The 18,719-nt window shown below is 44.7% G+C and overlaps 1 protein-coding gene across 1 annotated transcript in view; it reads left to right on the forward strand.

Annotated features, from left to right (window-relative positions):
- The window catches only part of RGS5 (regulator of G protein signaling 5), a 49,072-nt gene that overhangs the window by 12,454 nt on the left and 17,899 nt on the right, over positions 1-18,719 (forward strand). The window contains exon 2 of the mRNA XM_007075665.3: positions 14,500-14,610. Coding sequence (XP_007075727.1) covers positions 14,500-14,610 — 111 coding nt within the window. The remainder of the gene's footprint in view (positions 1-14,499; positions 14,611-18,719) is intronic.

The following is an 18,719-nucleotide window of genomic DNA, read 5'->3' on the forward strand; positions in this document are numbered from 1 at the left end:
ATAAGGCAGGGGCCATGGGCAACTAGAAACTTTCAGTCTGTAAAGTCCCTTAAATTATAAAAGTTTAAAGCAGAATGGCACGGAGATGTTCGAAGGCTACGGCTCACACTAGTGTTCAGAGAAGCTCTCGTGGGAAGGTCGTTGGCCCCTCTACTTGGGGAATTAAAATAAACCATAAATTTCTGTCGTCCTCAACTTGAAGACAATGTTCCCACTCCTTATTATCTGGCTTCCCAACTGAATTACCAAAAGTCCAGAAATCCTGCCAACAATATTTCGAATAAGGCAGGGAATTGAAGGTCAAAGGGAAATAATCTGCTTCTATCTTGTCTGTCTCGTCCCCCCACGGCCTCTTTCATCACCCCCAATAACCTGCTCCGCATGATGGATGTGTCAGGCACAGGCCATGAAAGCATGGGAAATGTCTCAATTTCCACGGGAACCCTTGGTACGGATATAGCCAGTGCTTGGGAAAAACAATATATTTTTTTTGATGCTTATTTATTTTTGAGAGACAGAGAGAGACACAGACTGCGAGCAGGGGAGGGGCAGAGAGAGAGAGAGGGAGACACAGAATCCAAAGCAGGCCCCGGGCTCTGAGCCATCAGCACAGAGCCCGGTGCAGGGCTCGAACCCACGAACCGTGAGATCATGACCTGAGCTGAAGTCGGACGCTTAACCGACTGAGCCACCCAGGCGCCCCTCTTCTATTTTTAAATAGCACAAGGGAGGTGATATTGCCACGTAGCTCGGAGCCTCACCAGGCAGCAGCAGACGTCTCTGGATTGGCTTTCCTTGTTACCCCATAGAAGTGTCCTCTGGCTGTGTGCCTTTGCTGTACCCTCAGAATTAGCTGCACTATTCCAAGGTAGAAGCCTTCTGAAAGGGGCTTATCTGGCATGTTAGTCACCCAGATCTTTGTTGAACATATTTTATTTTATTCTGTTCCATTCCATTCCATTCATCCATTCAATAAACATTTAGTAACATGTGCAAGATGCTGTGATAGAGATAGGAGGGCAAATATAATTAGGCGGCAATAAGAATAGGTAACACTTACAGAATATTTGCTACGCTCCAAGTGCTATTCTAAACATTTCAACGCATTAATTTATTTAGCTTCGTATCATAGATATGAGATTGAGGCTATATTATCACCATTTTACATAGAAAAATGGAGGCTCAGAAATTAAGCAACTTGCCCAAAGTCACCCCGCTGGTGAGAAAGAGTTGGAACATAAACCCAAGCAATGTGGGCTTGTGCGCTTAGGAGGTAAAGCAACTTTAAAGTACTTAGTTGATTTCAAGGTGCTCTGGGAGACGAAGGACGCAAGATTCGGTACTCACCCGCAAGAAACCGGCTATCTCGCCGGAAGTACATACATATGGAGCTGAGATGTACATTCGTGAGGGACTAGAGTAATTGAGTGAAAATGGGCCGCCTGCAACTTTGCAGAAAACAATGTGTTCTGGGGTGCCTGGGTGGCCCAGGTCAAGATCTCATGGTTTGGGAGTTCGAGCCCCGTATCTGGCTCTGTGCTGACAGCTCGGAGCCTGGAGCTTGCTTCAGATTCTGTATCTCCCTCTCTCTCTGCCCCTTCCCCTCTCTCTCTCTCTCTCTCTCTCAAAAATAAATAAAACATTTAAAAAATTTAAAAAACAAAACAAAACTACAATGTGTTCTATCCCTTGCTCCAGAACTTCTTAGAGATCTTGGGATAAGATCTCGTGAGATCTTATAAAAAACCTTTTAATTTCCATAACCCTTCGTGTTTTGTGTTTTCTTTTAAAATAAGAGGAGGGTGGGGTGCCTGGGTGGCTTAGTCAGTTAAGCAACCAACTCTTGATTTCGACTCGGGTCACGATCTGCTGGTTCATGAAGTCGAGCTCCACATCGAACTCTGCACTGACCGCTCAGAGGCCGCTTTGCTCTCTCTCTCTCTCTCTCTCTCTCTCTGTCTCTCTCTGCCCCTCCCACCCTCTCTTAAAATAAATAAACAAACAAAAAAGTAAGGGGAGGGTAAATTAAAAGCCCTCTAAGGCCCCTTAACTATGTCTCAATTTTGTGACTTGTTACCAGAGAAGGCAGAAAGCAGTGTAGGCTGGCGTAGTTACTCTTCAGGAAAGGAGTGAGATTCGTTTGGCTCTTCAAGTATTAGAACAGCTGTAAATTGCCATTTCGACAGTGGGAGAGCAAGACCATGTGCGTGGGAGATAACGGGGAGACCAGCAGGAATAAGATAGACATTTTTCTTCACTGGCATAGGAGTGTTAGCAAATCATCATCATGGTCACTGTCCTCATCCCTGCCATGTGCCGAGTGCGTGGTAAATTTGCCAGGCATTAATCCAAGTGCTTCATATGGAGTAACTCAGCTTATCATCATAAGAACCTTTTGAGGTAGGTGCCATTATTGTCTCCATTTTCCATCTTACAGATGAGAAAACAGAGGAGAAGTAAGGTTTAAAAACTTGCCAAAAGTCTCAGAGGTAGTTGGGTAAATCTGGATGGTTTGGCTCCAACATCCATGCCCCTAACCACCATGCTATTCTGTCTCCTGCCTTTTAGTTCTGGTATTAATTTGATTCTGTGGGTAAGAGCTCAACGTTCCACTTTGCTCTGCAAACTCTTGCAGTTATATAACCTGAGACGGGCTTTTACCACAGTTGGGAGGCGGACATCTTCTCTGCCAAGGGCAGAGAAGAGATTTAACACAATTCAACATGCTATTTGTCACTGTAATCATGGAATTGAGATCTGGAAAGTGTCTTCTGAGATCCTCTGGACAGAGCCAGGTGGTTATATATGACTTAAGTTATCCAAAACAACTGGTTGCTTTTCTTTTCTTGATGATTCTTTTTTTTTTTTTTTTCAGCGATGGAAACTTTGCCACATATAGTTCACTATTCCTATGGTTTCATCACCATATGGTTACTGAGTTCTCCCGAACATCTACTGTTTTAATTTAAGCAATCCTGTGTTTGTGTGGGGGGTACTTTTTCACACTTACAGGTGACTGGTTTTGAACAATTTTAAAATGGATACATCATTATTTATATTTCTTATTTGAAGCTTCATAATGCTTTGGGGCCCTTGCTTGGGTCTGGATACCATTTTGGATAAGCTAGGAGCTCTGGTGCTAAGGGCAAGTCTCATGGGCACCTTATTTCTTTGCCCTTCTATGGTCCTACCAACCCCCCTGGAGTCCTGCGGTGTGGGCTGGACAAGGGTGGTTGTTTGATGAGTTGGAGAACACTGGACAACCGTCCTCTGACTTGCTTCAGGAATGCCCTCTTGTCCCTCTGTTTTTCGGTCTCTTCCTTTACCATTCATTAAAAGCAATTCTTTTCTTTGAGAAGAAGCCACCCTATTTCCCTGGTGAGTTTAGGGTCTTGGAAAACAAAGGCCAGAAATGGAGTACTGCCTTCAATTAATATCTGCTTTTGGCCTTACAGCACAGCTTTGTCAGAGGTAAGAAAGCACAAATGCCTGAGTACCTCAAGCATTGTCTCAGAACTATGATTTAGGGAATACAGATTCTTAAAAGTAAGAGGAAAAACTCTATGGAGAGGAAAACACGAACTAACACCTCGGTAAATTAATATTTTGTGTAAATCACTGTTATTATCTTTAAGAGTTGCTACAGATCACTTGCTTTCTGCCTGTTTGCTGTGGGGAGGAGTGAGCTCTCGACCAGGTAGAACGCTTACACCTAGATTGTGTGATTATAAGGAAAGTCCGGTGACCTTGCGTGGTCTTCCACACTCATATGTATCAGGGATCTGGGGAGACAGAGTGTCTCTCCCCCATGTGACTGAGGAAGAAGATGCATCACCAGATAGGGCCGGACTCTATCAACCTGCCCACGTCCAGTCTGCTTTTGATCAGTAGGAAGCAAACAAGGATGCCACAAAGATAGAGCTTTCCACACCACCTGTAGGTGAGTCAGGCCCTCCCTTCTGTTTTTGGTCACTGCTAAGACCCTCCTGTCTTCCCCAGAGTAGGGCCACCAGAAATTGCTTCTGACTTTTCCTAATTCAGTTCGGTATCTTTGTTATCTCGCCAAGAAAGTCATGTTGAAGGTACCAAGAAAAGAGGCAAAGCTAAAATAAAATGAAAGCATTTATTTGGGGTCTCAGAATTGCAACTCAGAAGGTAAAGATTCGGGTAGCAACTCAGATTGTCATTTCCTCCTCCCCCCCCCCCCACCTTCTGCCAGGGAACAAAAGTCAGGGGTTTTTAAAGACAAAAGGGAAGGCAATGCTTGTATATGTTGTTTACAAAGAATTTCGATTGGTGTTGGTGGCAGGAAACAAATCTTGGCCAAATATAATTGGTTGCTAAGGCAATCACTAAGCAAAACCTCTTACTATAGCAAGTAGCAGGTGTTCAGGCTGAGTCCTTGGAATATTTGCAGCTAGTTCAAGGTTTATGATTTCATCCTGTGTGAACGTGCATAAGGCCCAATACTTTAATGGCGTCCACCGCTCCATTTGAAAAGCCCTGGACAGGGGCGCCTGGGTGGCGCAGTCGGTTAGGTGTCCGACTTCAGCCAGGTCACGATCTCGCGGTCCGTGAGTTCGAGCCCCGCGTCAGGCTCTGGGCTGATGGCTCGGAGCCTGTTTCCGATTCTGTGTCTCCCTCTCTCTCTGCCCCTCCCCCGTTCATGCTCTGTCTCTCTCTGTCCCAAAAATAAATAAAAAACGTTGAAAAAAAAAAAAAATTTTAAAAGCCCTGGACAGAAGTAACTCCTTTCCATTTCACCCTTCACGGCATGAAGTTCATTCATCCGACCAAGAGAAAATGCGCTTAATGTGATCAAATACTAATATCCCCAAAGTTAAAGGAAACTGCTACAAACCATAATACTAGGTGGTATAAGATGAAGTCTCCTAAGTAGAGGTAATGAAGGCCGTGGTGATGGTGGTGGTGACGATGATGGTAATGATCGTTACAGGAGGGTGGGAGAGACACTGGTCCTTGTCTCACGGAGTCCAAGAAGGAAGCTCGTGGACAACAGAGGGTGAGCCAAGTGAGAGAGTTTGTCGAGGGCAAGTACAAAGCTCTCGAGCATGAGAGGGATCCCGACTGGGTTGCCGCCAAATATTTTTGTCTCTGACTTTTTATTCGGACCTTACCGGAAAGTCTGAGACTCCACTCACGGCACTTAGCCCAGGCAGGTCTGGGATGTATCTATCCTTTTTTTCTCCCCAAACCCCTGCCAGCAGCTTCAGCCTCCCACTTGAAGGTGCAGCCTGCCTCCCCGAGGTCCCTTATCTATCCCTGCCTAATGTTAACCCTTTCCCTACTCAGGATGGTGGTGATGATGGTGATGATGATGGTGATGGTGATGGTGGTGATGATGGTGGTAGTGGTGATGAGGAGAAGGACGACCACCACCACCATGTATTCCATGACATTTATGTTCCAGGCACTATGCTAACTTTCACATACATTATCTCATGCACTCTTCGCAGAAGGCTTTGCGTGGGCAGCACTAACGTTGTCCTTTTTTAACAGACGATGGAACCGAGGCCAGGAGATGTTACGGAACTTGTATAAGGTCACACAGAGAGTAAGGGACTGTTGAAAACTAGCCTAAATCAATTTATTCATATCCAACTCTCAGGTTCGTTTTGGTAGCTAAACATAGCCATTAATGGTGAGCCATGGGTGACGGCCACCTGCTTCCCTACGACTTTGCTACCAGCTTAAGAAAACAAGACCACCATTCATAACGTGAAACCCAAACGGGCCATACTTATTTGTGCGAATAAATATTAACGAGCTGGTGCAAAAAAGTTTCTATAACTTGTTCTCCAATCTCAGTAAAGTCCTCATTCTTTGTGCTCTGACCACAACTGGCGGGAAAGATTCAGCCAGACAATATCCTGAGGCCCTTGTGGGTGATATCAGGCAACAAGAAATCTCCAAATCAAGGCTTGAACGCAAGACTATTTTAGGGATCAAGCTATGGGTGCCGTCTCTAAGGGTGAAGAGATCATTACATTTGTATAACGTTTGTATGAAATGGGTGCGGGTTCCCACAATGAGTCACCTGTCCAAATGACTTGAACGCCATTATTGTGCCCGGGAGAGCCAATTATCTACTGAACGAACCTGCATGTAAAAACTCATTGCTAACATATTCTGCTAACTGGCAAAGCAGCTGATGTTGATCTCAGGAAGGACAGCTGAAACACTTACAGAGGTCACTTCTGCAGCACGGTCTTGGTAAAAAGCTTGCTGACCGCCAGGATAATGTGAGTTCCTTATTGGGGCATGTAGCTGAAGGGAAAGCCTACACACACAATGTCACATCGTAGCAATTCCAACCGGCTGGTATTTTTAATTTCATTGTTTTGATTCCTTGTTTTGTGTTTGTCCTATTCAACTAAAATACAGACTCCATGAGAGGACCTTGTCTTTTTGTTTCACTGGGGATTTCAAAACCGGTAATAGTGTATGGGATAGGACAAGCATTTAATAATCTGTTGAATAAGTGAGCAAAAGGCGAATTCTACGGAGGCCTGTCTTTTCTATCTCAACTATGATCCTCGGAAATAAGGTCAGCTTATTTGAATAAGCACCCGCGTCGACTCCCTAGCCTTTACTGTGCGTTGCCTGTGCGGGACCTGAAAGTAACAAGTCAGTCCGGGGTAGTTGAGGTAGGAGCTTGAACACAAGCAAGGCATGAACTGTCTGTAGTTCATATTGAAGTAGGTTAATTCAGGAAAATGGTAGATTCCAAACTGATACATTTTCTCTCTACTGGAATGACCCGGCACCGTGGATCTTGATTTTAAGAGGCCATGTTCCGAGCATCTTGGGGAGTTCAGAATTTTAGTTCCTGCACTGGCCTGATTTTCCACTGTCTTTCTTTCTATTCCGCTAAGGGTTTTCAAGGTCATTTACTAACCCCTGCCTCTCATGAGCCATCGATGAGTAACAAAGTCCATTCATCTCAAGCTCTTACAAGAGCCGCCAACAGGAAGGCTTTTCCAGCCAGATGAGGCTTTCCAGATGGGTCTTGCCTCGTGAACACACACCCTCCGGGCTCCCTTTTCTCTGTCAGCCTCGGCTTGGGTTCTGTCTGTGTGATTCCCACCTTGACCACGGGAGCTCAGGGGACCCCACTTCTTCCCCTGCATGTCAGATTAGCTGATGGCTCTGGAGGCAGTACTCTCAGGCTGTGGAGACTGGCTGCGAACAAGTGTTTTCGAAACTGTTGTTTATCTTTTCTGGGTGTTTATGACACTTTCAGGAGCCAAGAAAACGCATGTCCTTTTTACTTCTGTGCCACCAAGCTCTGTGGTGTTTCTTCAGCTATCAGCAGCCTGGAACACTGCCTTCTGATCTTCCGATCATCTACAGGTCTGCCTCTCTAGAGGATTCTCCACTGATGCGCATCAATTTCCCACAGCCAGCAGGGGGCATCTACGACACAGATTTAAACTGAATTGACTTTACATTGGATTGTCCCTGAGAGGGGACGGTTTGGGGACACCTCTTTTGGAAATGTAAAATCCCTGTTCTATGCTTCCCCATCTTGGCTTTCCTCTTGACCGTTCCCAACATACGTCTGGAGTCTGGAATGAAAGCTGTGGTTACCACATGTCTTCCAACCGCAAGACTGGACTTTGCCTCCGGGCTACTTCTGTTTTTAAGTCCGGATAAATTACGGCCTCACAATAGATTCTGATCAGACCCTTAGGGGTTGTGGTTGCCTCCCCCGCCTCTTCTCCCAGGAGTGGGCCCTACCTGGCTTAAGAACTGACTGAGCATGCTTAGTTTGAGCCTTACTTGCCTTTCATCCTCTTGAACAGCTAGAAACGGAATTTCGTTCCTTTAGAGTCCTTGTGGTCATTCAGTGGCTTTTCACCTCTCCCCATTAACTAAATTAAAAAACACCCGAGTCTTGGGCACCTGAGGTGGTTTAGTCGGCTAAGCGACCACCCCTGGATTTTGACTCAGGCCATGATCTCATGGTTTTGTGGGCTCGAGCCCCAGGTCAGGCTCTGTGTGCTGACCACACGGAGCCCGCTTAGGATTCTCCCTGTCTCTCTGCCCCGCCCCCACTCGCAGTCTCTCTTTCTCAAAATAAATAAATAAGCAAATTAAAAAAAATTCTAGTTTCAGGGACATATTCTACGCCACACCCTGGTATTTCACTCGCCCCACCCCAAAATTCAGTTTTACTCTAACTGAGCAATTCATGAATTCATTTACTGGGTCTTCAATTTACATAGTAGATTTTTTTTTTTGAGCACCTATTTTTTTAAATTTTATTTTTAATTTTACTTTAATTTAATTTGTTTGAATTTTGTTTACTTTTGAGAGAGAGAGAGAGAGAGAGGGAGAGAGAGAGGGAGACCTGGAATCTGAAGCAGGCTCCAGGCTCTGAGCTGTCAGCACAGAGCCCAAAGAGGGGCTTGAACTTGGGAACCACGAGGTCGTGGCCAGAGCCAGAGTCTGACGCTTAACCGTCTGAGCCACCCAGGCACCTCTTTTTTGAGCACCTATTAAGTGCCAGGCCCTGAGCAATGACGTGCTGACATCGGAATCGTGAACAAAACAGATATTGACCCTGCTCTTGGAGACCTGTCACTCCAGGGGGAGACGGAGACAAGACCCAAAAAACATACAGAGATGCATGTGCAAATTGATAAGGGCCGAGAAGGAAAAATGCAGAAGGCTCTACAAATACAATAGGGGCAGCTGTTAAGAGTTTCGTCTCCCTTTGCACTGTCTTCGTGCTGTCACATGAGTACCCATTTGAGCTCCTTGACGTTAGGGCCTGTGTCCATTAACTGGTATATCCCAGGCACTGTGGTCAGTGACTAGAAAATTATCGACCATATAATTTACACATGTGCCCTACATTCACCTATCCCAAGTGTCTCCAAAGCAAAGAACCATCTCTGTAACCCACGAAACACCTCGCACAGGACTTTATATATAGTTGGCTATTCTATATCCTATATTCTACTTGAATATAATTGCATTTTTATGTCATTTTATTATTTTTGATTAAAAAGGTTTTTTTAATGTTTATTTTTGAGAGAGAAAGAGAGAGTGTGTGAGCGAGTAGGGGACGGGCAGAGAGAGAGGGAGACACAGAATCCGAAGCGGGCTCCAGGCTCCGAGCTGTCAGCACAGAGCCCGACGCGGGGCTCGAACTCATGAACTGCGAGATCATGACCTGAGCCAAAGCCGGTCGCTTCACTGACTAAGCCACCCTGGCACCCCTATAATTGTAGTTTTAAAAATTCAGCTATAGTTCTGTTTTGATTGATGCTTCTACTGTTTTTCATATATGTGCACCTTAAGGTAGTATCTCTGACTCAATTCACCCAGAAGAAGGAAGGACCTAGGTGACCCAGGGCCTTTGGAAATTTGATTTCCTGGCCAGTATACCCACAGAAGGCACAGATTTAAAACCACAAACCCTACAACTATTCCAACCCTTTTCAGTTTGAAATTGCTAACGTGAGTCATCTACAGAAAGAATTATCTCCCTCTGAGCCTTTAATTAAAATCTCACCCAGGCATTTCCAACTGATTTTATTTCAAAACAAGGTTTTCTTTGTAAAACAAAACGGTGCCAAGACAGGGGTGAGATGGGAGGAGATAAAAACTGCTTCGTGTTCACCAGCATTAATGTAATGTAGCCAGGGCGGTCAAACCGAGCCGAGAATGAGTAGAAATCATAAATGTGTTAGAATGTCTTCTTCTCTAGATGGAGTTGTTTTTGACATTGAGTTAATGTCAGATACATTCAAGTTGATTTTTAAGAGGGGGAGTAAAATGATAGGGTTGAGCTTTTGTTTTGTTTGATTTTCCACTTGGTTTATGTTGATCACAGACGTGTGTGTAGCTATGGTGGGGAGGAAGAGGCAAGGGGGATTGTGTCCGGTCTGTTCCAGGAACTCCTGGGGAGAAAAACAAATGTAGTAACATTGTTTATCCTTGCAAAAAAACATAGAAGGTTTCAAATAGCTTCGACTGCAGCATCTGCCAACGGCTTCATCCTTAAACTCTTAGTGTTTTGCAAGACATGCAATCGTATTATTCATTCTCCATATTCCTGCAAACTCCTAATTAAACCAAATGGACTTCCTGACTTAAGGACTCTCTTTAACGTCTGATATTTGAACACACATTACGCCAAGAGTTGAAGCTATGGGAAGAAGTATTTCCCAAAGCCCTGCATTTCCTTTCTCCTTTACATCCCCAGGGCAAATATGAGGAAACGAGTAACCTGACGTTCTGGTATATGTTTATCAACTCTGAGGAAATGGAATGTAATTTTCTATAGGCAATGTTATAAATGGCCATTGATTTCTAGAACATCTGGTGAAAAGCTTATTTAAGCAGTGATGCAGATGAAATTGTACTAGGGTTCTGATTGATTCTGGTTTTTAAATTTATTTTTTATTTTATTTCATCTTTACATTTGTTTATTTTTGAGAGAGAGAGAGAGAGAAACAGAGTGCAAGCGGGGGAAGGACAGAGAGAGAGGGAGACACAGAATTCAAAGCAGGCTCCAGGCTCTGAGCTGTCAGCACAGAGCCTGACTTGTGCTCGAACCCACGAACCATGAGATCATGACGTGGGCCGAAGTTGGATGCTCAACTGACTGAGCCACCCAGCCCCCCCCCCCTCCCCGATTGATTCTGGTTTTAAAAGGCTTTTGTGGGACATCTTAAAAATTTGACCACCTTTATAAAAAACCATGTATTTTTATGGGAAAGTACATCCCGAAAGAGTTAACAAAAGAAAAACCCAAGACAGATTGAGTTTGTAAGATGGGATGCCACCTGTCTACACAGACACAGCCTTTGAAGCCACCTTTCAATCACATCACCTCTTTTTGTTTTCCTACCCAAACTGCGGCAGGCTGAGCGCCGTCCAGAGGCTCCTTTGCCATCCCTGTCTTCGTGAGGAAGGGGAGGCAGAGCGAGCCGGCTTCGTCTAACCCGCCTGTCTGCTCTCCCTACTCACCCTTGACAGCAGCGCAGACCCACTTGGGCCTCCCTCCGAAGGACGGGCACACCCCCCTCGTTTTGCCTGGAAGGGCCCATCTTTGCTGCTCCCGCTTGGCCTCCTTGGAGAAGCCCCCCCTCGCCCCGACTTGCCCTTGTGGGCCAGAGATCTGCTGCCCTCTGGAGCCTCTCCTTGAAAAGCTGCTTGTGATCGCTTACAAGTTTGGGGCTTCAGTGGGCTAGAAGCACCTTGAAGGCAAGGACCAAACCCTGTAAGTGTGTGGCGAGCTGCTGACGCAGTCAACACGACCAAGGAGGAAATTAACGGGGCGCCGGGTGGCTCAGTCGGTTAAGCGTCCGGCTCTTGACTTCGGCTCAGGTCATGATCTCCCAGTTCGTGGGCTCGAGCCCCGCGTCGGGCTCTGTGCTGCCAGCCCAGAGCGTGGAGCCTGCTTCGGATTCTGTGTCTCCCCCTCTGTCTACCCCTCCCCAACTCATGCTCTGTGTCTGTCTCTCTCAAAAATAAATACACAATAAATTTTTTTTTGAAGGAGGAAATTAAAAAATGAAATTCAACAGAACTCCACTCCTTGTAACTTACCCCTTCGTGTCCAACCTGCTCTTTCGCCAGCAATCACATACAAATATCTCTCTTCCTTTTACGAAAAGCAATGGCTCAAGTGGAGCAAAAGACACAGGGAGAAAAAAAAGAAACAGAAACAGAAAAGGGGAAAAAAAAAACAACAACCCCCAAACCTCAAGAACCTTCCAAACAAAAAAACCAAGCATATGAGAAATGTTCTAAATGTTGGTGGGTGAACTACTGAGTCAAAGTTGAGACTGAAAACAGCTGCTTCATGCACCAGTTTACTCAAGGGTGGGGAGTCAGGGGATATGGGGCCAGAAGGAGAGCATATTATGGGTGAAGTTCTTCAAGAACTGGGTGGGATATTATGACCTGACCCCCAAAATGGACCTGGTGTTTCTGGCACACCAGCCAGCAGAGGGTAGCCACAAACATAGCGTGCATCGCCCCTGCCCCTGCCTTCGTAATATTTTCTTTCTTTTCCAGATAAATATTAAATTGGTGATTCTTGTCTCCAGAGCTAGAATATGGCAGGTGGTGGGTGTAGTAATTCTTAGTAACTGGTGGGAATCTTTTTGGATGTTTTAATTTGGTACTTGAAGCTAGGGAACATGGATGAGCTTAGTTGGAAAAATAATTATGCAGTTAGAACTAACTTTGAAGAAGCAGTATTATATGCCAAACACTGTGCTAAGTGATTCACATGCATTAGCATATTTAATCATCACGAAAAAGAGGATGTACTATTTTATCGGTCCCATTTTCTGGGCAAAAAATCCAAAACATTGGTTAATTTAAGCAACGTGAAGAGCTTGGAATCGAAATGACACTTATTCTCATGGTTTATATAAGCTCCCCCCGTGGAACTTTCCGGTTTCAACCAAAGTGCTGTTCTGGGTGCTGGGCTGTGGGATCTGAGCTGGCTTCAGCCAGAGAAAGGGTCCTAGGGAAAGAATGGAAGCAGAAAGAAATGCAAAGGAAAGGACATTGAAGTGACTAAATCTAAATCACAGTTTCAAAATTGTATTTATGATACTAAAGGAAACTATGATATGATTCAACATTTATAGGTTTTTTTGGTAGGTTACAGATTTCCTTAATTTTTTCTCTCTAATATCCGTGATTGTTAATCTCACACATTTTCTTTTTTTTTCCAAAACAAATTTAAGTTTATTTATTTATTTTGAGAGAGAGGAAGGAAGCACACACACCAGCATGAGCAGCAGAGGGAGAGGGAAAGATAGAATCCCAAGCAGGCTCTGTACCATCAGCACAGAGCCAGATGCAGGGCTCAAACTCACGAACCTCAAGGTCATGACCTGACCCGAAATCAAGAGTCGGTTGCTTAATCAACTGAGCCACCCAGGTGGCTCACACGTTTTCTTTACTTAAATTGTCTCATCACTGTCTCCACGTGAATGGATGAAGAAAGTTTATTTAGAGCAGCCAAAGCCCATCTGGCCACAAGATGAATCCCATCATAGCTCTTGAAGACTTAGGTTAGGACCAGCATTGACGGGGAGAGAAATGTTAGCAGATTTGTCGGGAACAAAGTCAAGATCTCTTCAGTTCACTCTGGGTAATGTTTTTGAGTGTTGACTGGGTGGCCGGGCAATAAGCTCCCATAGGACTGACAGGTATTCAGGACTCAGAGCTTACCTTCACCTTCCAGCTGGGAAAACAGACACATGAATCAATAACCATAATGCAATGTGATCAATCCTATCTTCAGAGCCTGTGCAAAGCACCCAGACAGCAGTGAAAGAACAGTTTTTTGGGTCTATCAATATACAACAGCTTGCCTTACGGATTAATGCTTACGATTTGCTGGTGCTCTTGGAGTTCACACTCGCCATGATAATCGATAACTTAGAAGGTTAGTTTTGAAACTCGGCCTGAAAACAGTTGCGTCCTATGGTCGTGGAATGCCCAGAATTCTGACTTCATCGACTCACCGAAATGTTGAGGATAGAAAGCAATGGTGTGGTGCTGCTATGGTTGGCCCACTGGCAATTAATAATCATCTACTGAAGGCTTACTGCATGTAAGATACTCCAGTAGCCATTATAGAACAATGGGCAAGTGGCTGGGGAGAAACCAAATCCATCTAAATAAAGAACACTTTATAGAGAATACATCTTCAGGCAGAATCATTTAATTATATAGCTCAAGATAGCTGAAGAAAACATCTAGGTTAACTCTGTCATTTTACAGATGAGGGAACTGAGGCCTGGTGGTAAAAAACGATAAGTTTTTCAAATATTCTACATCTAATTAATGACAGATCTGGGACCAGGGTCCTCGGAGGACAGATAGGCAATGCAGTGGGTAGCTCACCTGTGAACTCTAGAGCCAGACCATGTGGGCTCCTGTCCCATCTCCAGACTGGCTGGGTTACCTTAAGTTTTTAAACACTCTGACTTTCAGTGTCTTCATCTGTAAAAAGGAATAATACCATAGTATCTGTCTTATATAAAAATGAAAGGATGCATATAAACCAGTAATTAAGAATAAAATGAGGGGATGCCTGGGTGGCTCAGTTGGTTGAGCGTCAGGTGTTGATTTCGGCTCGGGTCATGATCTCACTGTCTCTTGGAGCCCCATGTCAAGCTCCACACTAGGCATGGAGCTGCTTGAGATTCCCTCTCTCCCTCTTCCTCTGTCCCTCCCCTGCTTGAGCGCTCTCTCTCTCTCTCTCTCTCTCTCTCTCTCAAAATTAGATTATGCGTATTAACCAGGAACATAATAAGAGCTTGATAAATGTTAATTATTAGAACTCACGTGTCCCGGTTTCTACACCAGTATTCTTTCTGCCACAACAGTACAATGGGCTTTTGTTCGTTTTCGTTTCTCTGACACAGAAAGAAATCTATGTGCCAGATCTGTGTGCTCATATGGTGTTTCCATGGCCCCTTATATCTTTTCTAGGGCCAAGGAGATTAAGACCAAGTTGGGAATTCTCCTCCAGAAGCCAGACTCAGCGGTTGACCTTGTCATCCCATACAATGAGAAGCCGGAGAAACCAGCCAAGACCCAGAAGTGAGTCACAAACATGGGTTCCGCTCCTTTTCCTCCAGAGGATGGCTATTTCTCAGGTGTCCAGCACCAGCCCTCCCGTGTACAGCTCCCCACCTTCGATCACTTGCCGAAGGTCATAAGATCCCTCGGAGAAGAGGTGGTTTATAAATAAGCTTTCTACCCTTCCATGTCTGGAGCATCATATTGGGTATTGGCAGGTGACTTAAAAAAATAAAGATAAGGCCCTGCCTTGGGACCCTGCTGGAGAGGCGGACAATACCAAGGCAGCCAATTTAAGCCAAATAGCTCCTTCTCTAAAATACTATTCCTTCAGGGTCCAGCAGAGGAACAGAAGACTCTGTTCCCTGCCAGAGGAAGGAAGGAACACTCGACCAGCCGACTCTAATGTACATTAAGAGTTTTTAACCCCGATCCGTAAATTAATATTCTTGACTGGACTTCTCTCTCCTTTTCCCCCACCTCCCCACTTCCATTGATTCAGGCATGGAGAGACACTAGAATTCTAAAGATTCAAGCTGTCATGGCAGAGTCCAGCTGACCACTGGAGGAACTGTCCTCACAGCACACACATCGTTTTCATCTCCATCCACCCCCTCGAACATTTTCACGAGCATGAAAGTCAAGAAGGGCAAGTGGGTAGGAGAGAAAACAGATGCAGTCGAATTCCTTCACTCTGCCATCTAAAAGCTTTGAGGAGATCGCAGAAACGTGGTAGAAACACAGGCACCCCTTTATACCTGAATTTCTTCTTAAACGTAACATACGTATAAATTGGCCAATCGTTTCTTTGTCCAAATGCCCTTTAAGCTAAGATAGCCGGGTGGGTTGGGAGAGGAAGAGACGGGTTATTCCTCTTAAATCTTTTTCCTTCAACCTAAGTGGATATTTCCATTCTCCTCTTATTACTTCAAAGTGATTCCACACCGGAAGTGAGGCGTAATTGGGTTTTCTGCATTTAGAAAGGGGAAGCTAATTCAGGGTGGAGTGGCTCGCACCAGGCACTGGCAGGGAATGAGAAACACATTTCATAGCAGCGACAGATCAAAAAAGCCATCTATTTTGAAGAAAACAATGTAGTGGTTATGGATCTGTAGGAATTCACTTTCGGAAATAAATATAGTACTACATTTCCTGCTTTGATTCTCTGTTTTAATCTTGCACACAGACACTCGAGCTATTTGGCTTAACAGGGATTCAGAGAGAAGCAGTTTTGGAAGAAAACCTGGGGTCGATATTTATTGGATGATTTTCCTCTCTTGTCTTCTGTCGCCTTTCTTCTTCCAGGAGTTTAAATTGTTTTTTTTTTTTGGGGGGGGGAAATCCTTCATATCCCTAGAGACTATTGTGTGCCTCTCTTGCATTTTTCATGGTGACCATTGCAAGGCTTTCTAACCCTCTGTCAAACCCCTCAATGCCTTCCACCTCTTCATGTTTGGCCAATTTCCTTGCCTTTTAATTATCATGAAAAGACTGTGTTCTGCATGAGCTCGATCGATCTCTCTTCTCGCCACTTGAAATTTCTCTGCCTTTTTGTACCCATGTTCCTCTCTCAGAGAAGAAAATAAACCTTCTCCAGACTGAAGATATTTTTAACCCCCTCATCTTTAAAAAAAAGCAATCCCTTTTTAAAAAAGCATTTCTACTTTTTCAATGTTTTTCCTTTTTTTTTTTTCTTTTTCAATTTTTTTTTTTAACATTTATTCATTTTTGAGAGAGAGAGACAGAGCACGAGGGGAGGCGGGGCAGAGAGAGAGGGAGACACAGAATCTGAAGCAGGCTCCAGGCTCTGAGCTGTCAGCACAGAGCCTGACTCGGGGCTCAAACTCAAGAGCTGTGAGATCATGGCATGAGCCTAAGCCGGACGCTTAACCGACTGAGCCACCCAGGCGCCCCACAAGGTTTTTATTTTTCTCATTAAGAAAACAGAAATCGAAAAAAATAGAAATGAAAAAGAAAAATAGACAAGAGCCGCCCACATCCCTACCACCCATAGCTGGCGTCTGTTACCATTTTCGTGTTCTTAATTGCTCTTTTCCTTCTGGGGCCGTGTTCCACTCTGAAAAAACTCTCTCAGTCCCCCACTTCCACTCCTATCCCTTTCAATGTTTTCATGGGGGTAATTCTAGAAACAGAAAGGGTTAATCATGAAGACCGTAAAACAACCAAAGCATTTATCTGGGGTCTTCGGGATGGCAATCTAGGAGATACAGAGCCTACCCAAATTGAAAATGTGCTCCCGATCGCCAGCGTGAAGTGCATGCTTATGAAGTCAAAAACCACAAGGTTACGTAATTTGTTTTGAAAGAATTGTGATTGGTGCTGGCACAGTTTTAACTAATACACAAGTGGCTGATCAGCTAACAGGTGTGACCTTAGCTCTGTTTCGGTCCAAAGTAGAAGGATGTGTCCTGGGAGGTGGTCCAGGTGCGCTGACCAAAGTCACACATTTATGGTGTCGGGAGATGTACCTACTTCCTTAACGTCTTCTCGACTCCATTCTGGGTCACTCCTTACAATGCTTACTTGGTTTTGAATCTTCTTTCGCAAAAGTCGCCGCTTCCAGGATCTTCTCTTCACTCTTTCTGGTCAGGTTGAAACCTTACTACCCACAGGAACCCTCTCAAAGGCCGCACCTTTGACTCATCACCAGGGGTTGACTCTGCTCAACGGTCTTCTCCCTCTCTGAGGACTCCCACTTTTGTTCATCCTGTCCATACGCGAGCATTTCCCCAGGCTGTGCCGTAGGTCCTCATAATGAATAGTAAACAAATTAGCACAACACCTAAATTTAGTTTGCAATAACTGTTATCATGGCTTGTCATATAATCAATTGTAAAATGCTTAGCAGCTGATACAGATAATCTTCTTTTTAAATTTAATTTAAATCCAAGTTAGTTCACATGTAGTGTAATAATGATTTCAGAAATACAATTTAGTGATTCATCATTGACATACGACATCCAGTGCTCATCCCAACAAACGCCCTCCTTAATGTCCACCGCCCATTTAGCCCATCCCCCCATCCAACACCCCGCAAAGCAACCTTCAGTTTGTTCTCTGTATTTAAGGGTCTCTTAGGGTTTGCCTCCCTCTCTGTTCTTATCTTATTTTTGCTTCCTTTTCCTTATGTGATACAGACATTCTTATAGTTCATTTTATACTCTAGATGTTCCTTTTCTCCTTCCCTCTGCCACTAATTTTAAACTACACTTTGCTGTTGTTGTTTGACCACTTTATAACTCTAGAATGACCACACAGAAGCAGGCTCTAGCTGTGAACAGTTACCAAGTGTTCCCATATGCAGACTCTGACCTGGTGAGCTGCTGAGTGAACATCATGGCCAGGATTACGGCTGTATGTACGATGTTTGGGCCAAAGCTAGAAAACGAAAGAGCATGAGCAGGGGAGGGGCAGAGAGAGAGAGAGAGAGAGGGAGACACAGAATTCGAAGCAGGCTCCAGGCTCTGAGCTGTCAACAGAGCCCAACGTGGGGCTGGAACTCGTGAACCTTGAGATCATGACCTGAGCCAAAGTTGGAGGCTCAACCGACTGAGCCACCCAGGCGCCCCCAGATGTTTTCATCTACATCCCCATCGTAGGCGCCCAGGTCACTGTTGACCATGGGGTAAGGGCTCAACAAATGTCCATGAAAGGACCTGAGCTGAGTCGTGAGCACAATGCCCTGGGGGAAGGAAGGGAGAACAGAGCAGGCACATCATGGCCAATAAATAACTGGGATTTCATGTCCCTTGTCAAGAAGAAGAGGATGTGAGAACATTGCCAGAAGTGTTCCAATACGGGGCAGGGACCGTGTGGATTAAAAAACGAGGAAAGAGGAACCCACAGTGTTTAGAGAGGTCAAAAATACTTTCCCATGGTTACAGCCAGGACGTGTCAGAGTTGCCAACAGTCGTAGCAATGGTTCACGGGGCTAACATTTTTGAAATCGAAGGTTCGGTGTTATTTACGGCTTTCATCAACCAGACTGACTATGGGCACGCTGAATCATTGCTAATGTTTGCATTCATTTGATGCACACTTATTGCAGGGTAGATTAATGCTGTAGGGGATGCACCATTGGACAGGTGGAATGGGAAAAGTTCTCCATG

The sequence above is a fragment of the Panthera tigris genome, chromosome F3, assembly GCF_018350195.1.
Source record: "Panthera tigris isolate Pti1 chromosome F3, P.tigris_Pti1_mat1.1, whole genome shotgun sequence".
NCBI classification, from domain to species: domain Eukaryota; kingdom Metazoa; phylum Chordata; class Mammalia; order Carnivora; family Felidae; genus Panthera; species Panthera tigris.